This window comes from Lathyrus oleraceus, chromosome 7 (genome assembly GCF_024323335.1).
Source record: "Lathyrus oleraceus cultivar Zhongwan6 chromosome 7, CAAS_Psat_ZW6_1.0, whole genome shotgun sequence".
In the NCBI taxonomy this organism is placed as follows: domain Eukaryota; kingdom Viridiplantae; phylum Streptophyta; class Magnoliopsida; order Fabales; family Fabaceae; genus Lathyrus; species Lathyrus oleraceus.
Window position 1 is genome coordinate 131,538,338 of NC_066585.1, and position 12,898 is coordinate 131,551,235.

General features: G+C 35.9%; 1 protein-coding gene across 1 annotated transcript; it reads left to right on the forward strand.

Moving 5' to 3' along the window:
- Positions 1–4,160: 4,160 nt before the first annotated feature.
- On the forward strand, positions 4,161–5,522 carry LOC127102431 (uncharacterized). The gene is made up of 2 exons (XM_051039802.1): positions 4,161–4,493; positions 5,484–5,522. The coding sequence occupies exons 1-2, from the start codon at positions 4,161–4,163 to the stop codon at positions 5,520–5,522; spliced, it is 372 nt and encodes a 123-aa protein (XP_050895759.1).
- The last annotated feature ends 7,376 nt before the right edge of the window (positions 5,523–12,898 follow it).

A 12,898-nucleotide genomic window follows, 5' to 3' on the forward strand; every position in this document is an offset into this window, starting at 1 on the left:
GAAGGAGGATTTGAAAAAGGTAAGGTTGATACATATTATTCATAAAGAAAATTAAATATCATACTTTATTAGTTCAAATCTATGTTGACGATATCATAGTCAAATCAACAAACGAAGACCTACGTGAAGAATTTTCAATGATGATGAAAGGAGAATTAGAGATGTCCATGATAGGTAAGATGAACTATTTTATTGGACTTCAAATTAAGAACCAAAAGAATGGAATCTTCATCAACCAATCCAAGTATTTAAAGAATTATTAAAAAGTTTTGATATGGACAATTTCCAAGAAATAACTACTCCAATGGGTTTCAGAACATATGTAGATCAAAATGAATATGGTATTCTGATTAATATAACCAACTATCGAGGTATGATTGACACTTTACTTTATTTAACGGAAAACTGTCATGATGTTTAATGTTTGTATTTGTGCCCGTTTTAAAGTAAATCCAAAGGAATCTCATCTCAACTCCATGAAATAAATCATGAATTATCCCAAAAGAACAACAAATATTGGGCTATGGTATCCTAAAGTTAGTGTATGTGATTTAGTTGGTTATTCTGAATTAGATTATGCAGGCTATAAAACAGATCGTAAAAGCACAAGAGGGACATGCCATGTCATAGGAAATGCTTTAGTATCATTGATCGGTCACCATTTTCACTATGTTTTTGTTGCTTATCCAACAAGAAACCAAGGATTTTGAGACACTGTGTACACATTATGGTACCTTTAAAGTTAATTCTCATTGTCGTAATTTATTTAAGGAATTTTATTAATTTTCAGCTTTATTTTGTGTTTTCGTGATTTTATGCTTTGGTTGTCGTGTTTATGCCCTCCAGGTCCACAGAGAAGATCCAACAGACTCAATGCGAGAAAGTGGAAACTTTCGAGGATCGAAAAAAGAAGATCTCACAGTTCAGGAGGCCTGACACGGCCACCCGTGTCACCTGACACAGGCCGTGTCAGGAGAAAAGCAAAAAAAAAAGAATAAGTAATGTCCAGGAAAGTGGCCTGACACAGCTTGTGTCAGCCTGACACAGCCCGTGTCAGGTCACCTGGGGCATGTCAACAAGGAAACCACAAGGCAGAGAGCTGACACGGTTGCCCGTGTCAACCTAACACGGCTGCCCGTGTCAACCTGATACGGCTGCCCGTGTCAACCTGACACGGCCGTGTCAGCTAACACTACCCGTGTCAGCCCAAAACGCTAATTTTCCAATTTTTGGGCTTTTTCATCGGGTTTAAGTTACAGGGATGTTTTGGAGATTTTCACCTTTTGCCAAGGGATTTTCACTATATTAGGAGAAGTTTCTACAAGAGAAAAGATCATCTTGGAACGAGGCGAGCACAATATTGTCAGACAAGCAAGGATTACAAAGATCAAGGAATTCAAAGAGCGGAAGGTTTTCATGAGCGAAAGCGATTAAAGATTCACGTCATCCAATTACTTGTAATGTATATTTTTTATCTTGAATTTGTTTTGAACAATATGAGTAGCTAAATCCCCCAATGCTAGGGGGTGTCCCTGATTTAGAATTGTAATGACTATGAGTTTACGAATGCATTTAAAATATTATTCTTACAGTAACCTTTTGATGTGTTTAATGCTTTCTCTTTCGAACCAATCAAGATTGTTTTGTGGTTATCAATTAGCATGGATCGTCATTGGTAAGGTTTTTATAAGGTTACTCTATAGTAGATATCACCTAGGACTAGGGATACCCTGTATGAATCAGAGCATTCTTGATATAATAAAGCTTAACTTCACCCTAATTGCCTATGGACATAGAAATTAGGGTAGATTAATTAAAGGTTTTCTCACCAAGGACTTGGGAGAAAATACCCTTAAGAACTGGTAGTAATTGATATTTGTTGATGCAGTAGTGACTCAGAGTTGTTACAGGGATAAATCATACACCTTCCCTGACATTGTTCCTCACACATAGGCATGGCAACGAGGCGGGTCGGGGACGGTTTTTACCTCCCCCAAAGCCAAACCCGAATCCCCAAATAATCCCCGTTCCCCGCCCCAAACCCAAACGAGGATGGAGAATTAAAACTCAAACCCGTCCCAAACGGGTTCGGGTATCCCCGCCCCACCACCATCCATTTAGTGAAATCAATTTTTTAATATAAATATTTACTTTTAAAAAAATCAAACTACATTACAAATAATAAAATAAAACAAGCTAAAAAAATTCCGTACGTACATTTGGATATTTTAAATAATTAATACAAATCAAAATATTAAAACATTGACCACTTTTTTAATATTCTAAATCATCAAAAATAAATAATAGTGTACATAATAAAATAAATGGGGCGGGTTCGGGTTCGGAGTCGAGTTCGGGGTGGGTACTAGTGTCTCCATTACCCGACCCATCCCCATACTTTATAATCGGGGAAAACCCAAACCCAAACCCAATCAAAGCGGGTTTTCCCCGTCAACTTCGGGGCGGGTTCGGGTGGGTACCCACGGGTACGGGTTATGTTGCCATGCCTACTCATACCTTACTCACTAATCTATGTATGCGACGAGAGCCCTCAGCAGAATTTTTTTTGCCGCAGAAATTGAGAGAACCCTTCACCGGAGACGTAGAAATGCTAGATTGGATTCCAAAGAAGAAGTTCCCTCTGGTCACTCAGATTCCGAAAAAGAAACTATGGCTGAAATTCCTCCAGTTACACCACCTCCACCTCAGGAAAGACTCATAGGTGACTATGGAGGGGCAAATGCACCGGGTGGTAGATTGACCATTGTCAATCAACCGGTGAATGTGACGAACTTTCAACTGCATCCTAGCACAATCAATCAACTTGAGAGAAAATATTTCATTGGAAAGGTTAATGAAGATGCCAACAAGCACTTGCAAAGATTCCTGACCATGAGTACTACTTTGAAAATTGATGGTCATACTGATGAAGCAAAGAAGTTAAGAATGTTCTTGTTCACTTTATCTGAAGAGGCGGAAGAGTGGTTCTACTCTATTCCAGCTGGTAGTATTACATCATGGGAAGAGATGGAAACATCTTTCTTAAATGAGTATTTTCCCGCATCAGTATTTCTGAGAAAAAGGTATGAAATCTTAAACTTCAAACAGAAAAATGGTGATTCTTTGGGAGATACCTACAAAAGATTCAAAAGGATCCTGGTAGCATGCCCAACTCATAATATGGATCAGACTGAACAAATGCAGATGTTTGTCAATAGGATGAAAATAGAGACAAAACAGTTAATTGATACAGCAGCCGGTGGCTCAATAAATTTCTCAACAGCCGCCGATATTAAAAGGATCATTGAAGCGATAGCCGCAAATGAGCATCTGGAATTATATGATAGGTGTACAAGCAAACCTAAAGGAGTCATTAACCTGAAAGTAGAAGCAAATAAAATCCGTTTTGAAGATACATTCGCTGCTGAAGTAGAGAAGAAATTGAAAGCAATGAATATAGGTACTCAACCGGTAGCTCAAATTCAACCTGCTCAGACCATCACGTGTGAAATTTGTAATGGACCTCACCACACTGTGTATTGCTTTGCAACTCCTCAACAAATTGAAGAGATAAAATTCTTAAAGCAGAATAATCCATACTCCAACACTTACAATCCAGGTTGGAAAAATCATCCAAACTTCTCATGGAATGATCAGAGAGGGAATGTTCCACAACAGGGTCAAGATCAATATCAGACTCAATATCAACAACAACAAGCTCCAAAGAAATCAGATTGGGAGATTGCCATTGAAAATATGACCGCTCAATGTTTGTAATTCCAAGAAGATACTAGAAACAATTATAAAAACAACACTGCCTCTATAAAGAATCTTGAAGTTCAACTAGGTCAGATAGCACAACAACTAGCAAGTTCTCAAACACTAGCTTCCTTACCAAGTGAAACAGTTTAAAATCCAAGAAATCGGGAGAATATTAGTACTGTCACGATGAAAAAGAAAAAGGTCGCTAAAAAGGAAAAAGTTATACCACATGGAAAGCTAACTGAAGAGGAAATTAAAAAGGAGACTAAACCGGTGATTAAGTTGCCCTATCCTCAGAGAGTGATAAAGAAGGAACCAAGCGAGTAGACTTTGAGAAATTCATGACAATGTTTAAAAAGGTAGAGGGTCATATGTCTTTGTTTGAAGCACTCGAGATAATGCCAATGTACAAGAAATTCATGGAAGAGGTAATGGACGAAAAGAAACCAACAGTAGAAGAACTGGTAGCTTGGAAGGAAAAGTATAGTGCAAATTCATTGGAGCAGAAAATTCCAAACAAACATAAGGATCCTGGAACGATAACAGTACCGTACACAATTAAAGGAAGAACCTTCAAAATGGCACTAATAGATTCTGGAGCTAGTCTGAGTTTGATGCCATTATTAATCTATCACAGGTTGGGTATTAAAAATGTTAGTGATACAAAGACAAATCTGAAGTTTGCAGATCACTCGAGAAAGGATGCATATGGTATAGCAGAAGACGTACTGGTAACAATAGAGGACTTGAGTATTCCGGTTGATTTTGTAATCCTAGACATACCTGAAGATGATGAGGCACCCATCATTCTAGGTCGACCTTTCATACAGACAAGTCGATGCAATCTCGACATGGACCAGGGCATGTTAACCTTGAAAGCTCACGACAAAGAGATAACATTGAAGGCTATTGAAGACCAGGAGCTACAGGAAGATACAGAATCTCACTATCAAGTAGGCTTAATCAAGACAGAGGCGAGAAGGCAAAGTAACATACCAACATCAGAGAAAGATACAGGAAGGCCCTCTCGACTCTCACCACTGCCATTAGCCACCATGAATGGAAAGACTCCCATCTCCATTCCAAAAACCAAGAGAAAGAAAAGAAAACGAAAACAAGGTAAGAAGATGGAGGTTAAAAAGAACTTGTGGCGCAAAGGAATCCATACTGATGAAAGAGACAGCTTCCTAGTTTTGGACAAGAGGTGCAACAAGTTTTGGAGGCTGAAGTACCCCCCATAACAAGGGGAATGAACCGTCGAGCCATGCGACATTAAACAAAGCGCTTCGTGGGAGGCAACCCATGCGTTACTATTTCTAATTATTGTTTGTGTTTGTTTGTTATTTTAGGTTTGCATAGTGCCTTGCATCAAAGGGAGAAGGTACTCACATGGAAAAATTTGGAAAAATGAGCATAATAGCAGCCTGACATGGCCCGTGTCAGGCCTGCAGATTTGAAATTTGTTTGGAAAATTTGAATTTCATGTGGGCATGTTGCACTTCCACCCCAACCCCCCTCAGTGGGGCACTGTGAGTCACCTTCCTTCTATCTTGTTCTAAAACATCGAGGTCAATGTTTAGTTCAAGTGTGGGGGAGGTTTTCCTATGCTTTTTTCCTTTATTTTTGTTTTGTTTTATGTTTTATTTGATTAGTTCCCAATTTTTACCATTCACATTTGGTTTATTTTTACTGTCGGGTATCATATACTGCATGTATTTCAGGTTCTTGGTATTATAGTTGGATGGGGTAATGATCAATAGCGGTAGTGGATGAAATGATCACTTCACTTACTATTGCTTGTTGTGAAGGATCTTCCCAGAAAGTCGATACTGCTGAAGAAAAGATCGAACACAACTTCTAAGCTCAACTAACGTAGGTTCCCTGTGCATTCCGAGTTGAGTAAGAAGACGCACTATACTCAAAGTATTGTGGATGTTATCAAGCTTTACCTAACATGGTGAGTGCATAAAAAGCCAAACACATTTGTCATCATGAGCGATATTCAGGTATGTCTTTATCACTCTGACTTTGCGTAGGATCTCTGGGAATTTCATTGCATGTACACACACACTAAGACACGTTGTTTGATTATAGACCTGAGCCTTTCTAGCCATCCTGTTAATGTTATCCTTTGTTAACCCCATTTGAGCCTGTACCATTTGTTTGTCTAACCACATAAATGTAACTCGTGACCCAAAACACTTCCTTACCATGTCGGAGTCAATGGGATGTCATTAAGTTGTGTTAAATTCTAAGTTTGGGGTAAATCCCATAAATATCAAAAACCAAGGTGAGTGCGAAAAAATTAATAAGAAGAAAAATGACCAGTAAAAAATGAAAAAACAAAATATAGTCAATGGTTCGAAAGAAGCACTCACCGAAGAAGAGTACTCAGTTGAAAAAAAAGAGAAGATCAAAAAATGAGTAATTGAAAAGAAGTAAAATGAAAAAACACAGTGAAAAGAATAATAACATTGACTCTGAACCCAAAACCACTTGTTTCCCCTTTTGTTTGTCTTTACCACACCATAACCCAAGCCCCGTTACAACCCGAAAGACCTCAAAAAGTGTGTGTTGTGTGTAGTTGATATGAAAGGAGGAACTATTCAAACTTATGAGTTGATATCGCATATTCTGAATTGTGAGTGAAAACACTTTAACCCCGAGAGAATTGATTAGAGTGTGATATAAGCTGTCAGGTGACACGGTACCTCGATGTGGATGTGCAGCGGAAAACTCATTAGGAAAAGTAAGGACTATGAACGGGAGAGTGACACTCGTATAGGATATTACTTGAGGACAAGCAATGAGCTAAGTTTGGGGTTGTGATCGGTCACCATTTTCACTATGTTTTCGTTGCTTATCCAACAAGAAACCAAGGATTTTAAGACATTGTGTACGCATTATGGTACCTTTAAAGTTAATTCTCATTGTCGTAAGTTATTTAAGAAAGTTTCTTAATTGTCAATTTTATTATGTGTTTTCGTGATTTTATGCTTTGGTTGTCGTGTTTATGCCCTCCAGGTCCACGGAGAAGATCCAACGGACTCAATGCGAGAAAGTAGAAAGTTCCGACGGTCGAAAAAAGAAGATTTCATAATTCAGGAGGTCTGACACGGCCACCCGTGTCACCTGACACGGGCCGTGTCAGGAGGAAAGCAAAAAAAGAAAGAATATGTAATATCCAGGACAGTGGCCTGACACGACCGCCCATGTCAACTGACACAGCCCGTGTTAGCCTAACACGGCCCATGTCAGGTCACCTGGGATGTGTCAACAAGGAAACCACAAGGCAAAGAGCTGACACGGTCGTGTCAGCTGACACTGCCTGTGTCAACCTAAAACGCTAATTTTCCAGTTTTTGGGCTTTTTCACCGGGTTTAAGCTGTAGGGATGTTTTGGAGATTTCCACCTTCTTCCAAGGGATTTTCACTATATTATGAGAGTTTCTACAAGAGAAAAGATCATCTTGGAACAAGGCAAACACAGTATTGTCAGACAAGCAAGGATTACAGAGATCAAGGAGTTCGGAGAGCGGAAGGTTTTCATGAGCGGAAGCGATTGAAGATCCACGTCATCCAATTACTTGTAATGTGCATTTTTTATCTTGAATTTATTTTGAACAATATGAGTAGCTAAACCCCCCAATGTTATGGGGTGTCTCTGATTTAGAATTGTAATGACTATGAGTTTACGAGTGCATTTATAATATTATTCTTACGGTAACCTTTTGATGTGTTTAATGCTTTCTCTTTCGGACCAATCGAGATTGTTTTGTGGTTATCAATTAGGCTGGATTTCCATTGGTAAGGTTTTCATAAGGTTACTTTACAGTAGATATCACCTAGGACTAGGGATACCCTGCATGACTCAGAGCATTCTTGATATAATAAAGCTTAACTTCACCCTAATTGCCTATGGACATAGAAATTAGGGTAGACTGATTAAAGGTTTCCTCACTAAGGACTTGGGAGAAAATAACCTTGAGAACTGGTAGTAATTGATATTTGTTGATGCAGTAGTGACTCAGAGTTGTTACATGGATAAATCATACACCTTCCCTGGCATTGTTCCTCATACCTTGCAAACCCTTATTTTTATTATTATTTTCCTTTGCCTTTATTTTTATAATTTTGAATTTAAAAACCCCAATTATAATATTTGTTTAATTGAACGATGAAATGAACTCAATATTAATTTGCAGTCCTTGAGATCGACATTCGGGGAATTTCCCCTTTATTACTATAATAGGCACAATAGTACACTTGCTATTTTTCCGATCAATCATGGTCTTGTAAAAAGCAAGCATGTGTTACTCTTAGTACAACTGAAGAAGAATATATTGTAGCGGGAAGTTGTTATGCATAAATCCTATGGTTAAAGCAACAACTTTGTGACTATGGCGTAATCCTTGGATGAATTTAGTTGAAGTGTGACAATACAAGTGCTATCAATATAACCAAAAATATGGTCATGCACTCAAGAACTAAACGCATAGACATACAATATCACTTTCTACGAGATCACATGCTCAATGGAGATGTTGGAGTTACATTTATTGATACACATAACCAATTGGTGGATATTTTCACAAAACCATTAGCAAAGAAGCTATTTTATAAGACTCAAAGAAGGCTTGGGATATTGGATGAGATTGATCTTTAAATTCAATATAAAGTCAGCATTGAACATATATATAATGTCATCCTCTTCAAACTTATATCAAGGTATATTGTTTTTGTTCTTCTTATATATTAATTCACAATTTCATGTGGGAATTAAAAGCTTTGATGATCTCTTTTTTATGTCTTCATATATGTGTTATATCATGATGATATTATGTGTTTAGATGATTTTTATATGTTTCATTTACTTCCAAGCCAGTTCTGTTTCAAATTTTTTTAATTTTTTTTAGTGTAACCGGTTACCATATGGTTGTAACCGGTTACAGTGCGAAAATATCACTTATCTTTTAAAAGAAAATTTTGGCTATGTTATTTGCTTATGTTTCATAGTATATGTTTAATTAAGTTTCCTTATGTATTCCTTATGTTTTGATAAGGAAAATTTGCTTATGCTTTTAATATTATGTTTAACATATGGTTGTTTATCATTCTATGTTATTTCCTATGCACAACTATTTATTTGGATTTTCCCTTCTTTTTGATAATGACAAAGGGGAGAAGAGTATGTTGTAGTTTACCCACCTATGTAGGAACAAAAAGTCATTGAATTACAACATTGATCAAACAATGGAGAGATACCATAGTAAGGGGAGTATGTTGCTCAAGCACCAACTTTTAAGCATTTCAATAAGTCATGGTTGTCATCATCAAAAAAAGGGAGATTGTGAAAACAAGCTTCCAACATGGTTCTTTGTTTTGATGAAGACAATATTGAACATCATTAATCAAGATCAAATACACTATCAAAGAAGGAAAAGATTCTAAGTTCACAAGAAACTATGGTGACAAGACTTGGATCATAAGCAATCTTCAAGATAATATTGGACTTTATTGGATTGATCTCAAGTTTAAGGTACAAGTTACAATTGAGCTTTGTATATAACCATATTACTCATAAAAAACATACATCCTTCATCTCCAAGCATTCAAACAAATTTTGAAACTTATTCATTTTAGAACTTGTGGTAACAAACTGATATTTAGATTTTCAATCAGTTGTAACAGTTATAGTGTGTTAACAGATTATAAGATCAAAAACTTAACATTTTTGGAAAAACCTTCAGCTGTAATCGGTTAACCAAACCATGTAACCGATTAACCAAACCCTCTAACCGATTACAACCACAAAATTTAAAAAAAAATATATTTTTTCAGCTTCAGCTATAACCGATTACGATAATGTGTTAACCAGTTACCACTGAAGTAGTGACACTTTTTCATATTCAATCTGATTCCAACATTTTCTAAACTCCATCTATCAATCATGACAATGATTCATGATATTATATTCTTTCCAACAGATATAGGGCCAGTTTGTTTTAGCTTTAAAAAAATGGATTTTTTCTTTGTATTTTTGAAAATGGATTCTACAAAAATGTTTTTCAAAATATTACAAGTTTTTCTAAATTTATTTTTTATAAATTAAAAGATTGAATTGTTCATTCTATAACATAAATATACGTTATTGAAGATCAAAGCATAGTCAAAATCACAATTTTTTCAAAAGGTTGTATCTTAAAAATGATTTTTATGAAAAGCTATTTGAAATAGCTTCAAAATTAAGTGATTTTTTAAAAATTTGATATCCAAAAAAAGTTTCGATAAAATGATGAAATACTTAAAATAACATTTTAAGAATAACTATTCAAACCAAATTTTCATTCGAAGCTTTTATGAAAAGTTTCTTTGTAAATTTTTTTTACACTAAAATTTGTAACACTATAAAAATCATTTTTAAAAAAAGTTAAAACAAACGGGCCCATAATTCAAGTATAAATAACTATGGATTGAGATTTTCAAATTACACCTCTTTATAACAACTCAAAATTCATATCTTTCTCAAATTTTCATCTAAATGCCTTGAGGCAAAATCTTAATGAAACTTTCTGCATAAAATTTCATTTCATCATTTAAGGTTTCATTGACAAGTTCTGAGCACTTAAGTAATATACTTTGTGAATTGCTTACTTGAAATGGGAGATCAATTCTCATAATTAATACAAGTACAAAACTTCAGTACTTATTCAAACTTCTATTTTGTTCATTAAGTGTTGTTCATAAGTGAAAGTGGTGTGCTTTCTCTTATTTGTGTAAAATCAAAAGGTGGTGTGCCTCGGTGATTATTGTTAGATAGCTAAGAGATTCAAGTTGATCGACTGTAACGTATCTGACATATTGAAATCTCTCATGGGGTGTGAGGGGATTGAAGTACTCTTGTTTGAAAAGAGGAACCAAAATATATCGTTTGTACTCTTTATTTTCTGCATTTTACCGTTCATAATGTTTTTGGAAAAATTAGAACACATCATTATCACTTGTAAAGTAATAAAATTTCATAAAGACCGATTAATCTAATTCATCGATCTCTTAGATTAAATTTCATACTTAACCTAGGTCGACTTATAACGAGATATTATAGGAGAGAAAACTATGTCAGGTCATGCTATTGACGTGTTGTCTGCATGTCATCATCTTATGGATTTTGCGCGTGCATGTATAAACAACATAGTCTTTTTGGAAGGATCTCCTGGGAAGGAAATTGTAGATGCCAATCTTATTGAGGCACAAATGAGACTGCAGTACAGGGAGCAGTGTAGGAATATGGGGGTCTGACATATGCAGTAATATAGTATTTGTATTAGAGATACTATTAGCATTTGTAATCTATTTTGACTTTATTTTGGATTCAAGATTGATTCATTTATCTATGTCATTTCTCATCTCAGTTGATAAGTGTCTGGTTTAGTTTATAAAAAAATTATGATAGCGTAGTTATAATATATGGTCTATTACTTAATTGTTTTTCTACAAAAATAAGGTCAAAATTGATTGTCTATGGTGAACACGGAAGTGTAAATTCGTAATATGTTATGGAGATGCATCTATAGAGCAATTTATGCCAAAACGAGGATATCTTAGTTAGGAATGCATAGGGTGCGTATGACGTGAACACAAAAGTGCATCTCCGAACTATTTCAAGCAAAAAGAGAGGCGTGACACATTTACGCGTGTATTTGGTGTGAAATGAGTGTGTTAGGAAATACGCTTTTGGATTCATATGATCATTTTTGGAACTTTATTAAGGTGCTTCTCCACCACATATGATGGGAGAAGAAATCCCCAAAATTTAAGTAAATGTATGCGTCCTCAAATGTCTGGAAAAAAAAAGCGGAACGAGACAAACACATTTGAGAGTGCAAACCTAAAATTTGACTTGTCCTAAAAAAAACAAATAAAACAAGTATGCCCGACGAGTCAGACCTATTTTCCCACCCTAACTATAGTGCTATAGCATGAGATTTTTAACTTGCCAACCCCCCAATTATACCTGACACCCCCATACTTTCAAAATGCCAAAATAACCCCTGACTGAAGATTGAATGAAATTTCCGGTAGGCTAAAATGAAATTTCCGGTACAAACAAAACTTTAGAAGTGTATTGTAAATTTCTGGTATACCGGAAATTTCAAAAGTTCCGGTAAGTTCCATTTAATTCCAATTTTTTTTGAAATTTAACATTTGATACCGGAAATTTCAACCAAAGTGAAATTTCTGGTAGTGTTATTTGTTTGAAATTTTAAACGCTCAAGATCTTGCCGATAATTTTGGATGGTTGTGATTGCACCGACAGATTTGTATGGTCCGAAGTAAATGCAAAGTTGTATAAATAGGGGGGTCACCCGTTGTTTGATAAAATACATCTCAAAAAATTAATCTTCCTCAATTTTTTATTTAGGCAAAAATGTACTTCAATAACGCTTCACCTCCCATAGAGTTTTGGCTTCCGGATGGTACCACATCTCTCGCTGGCCTGACGTGAATGAATTGTTGTCTGATACTGAAAACAGGAAGGTGAGAAAGATCTAGTGTCGTGAAAATTGAATTGATACTGATGGAAGGGTGACATACAATCTTATTGAGTTGAAGACCGATGAATGTGAAGGATATATGGAGATCATTTCGACATAGGTTAACAAAGGGGTCGATAGAGTTAGATGCTAAGATTTCAAGGTTTGTCGACGACATAAAGAAGATGATGAAACGTCCAGAATCATCTGGCAGTGTCTAGGTTTTCTTATTTATCACCATTTTTTAAAGTTATGTAATCGATTATCAAATGTTAGTTTATGTTGATGTTGCATGAATGGAAGATAAAAAATATTATCTAATAAAAAGTTTATGATGAAGATGTCTGAGTAATATACAAATAATACATAATATACAAAAGATGTCTAAATAGGCCCCCACGAGCTATGTGCGTAGCCCGAGATAATCCAATATAAACCTTGCCATATGAGTTTACCAAACACATGAGGTTATTTGTAATAACTACAATCATTTGGAGGCGGTGTTGGTCATCGACATTAGTTGTAGGAGGCGGTGACGACAACACGTCATCGACAGGTACCCCAACATCAGAATGCCCAACATCATTTGTATGCTTGTCATGT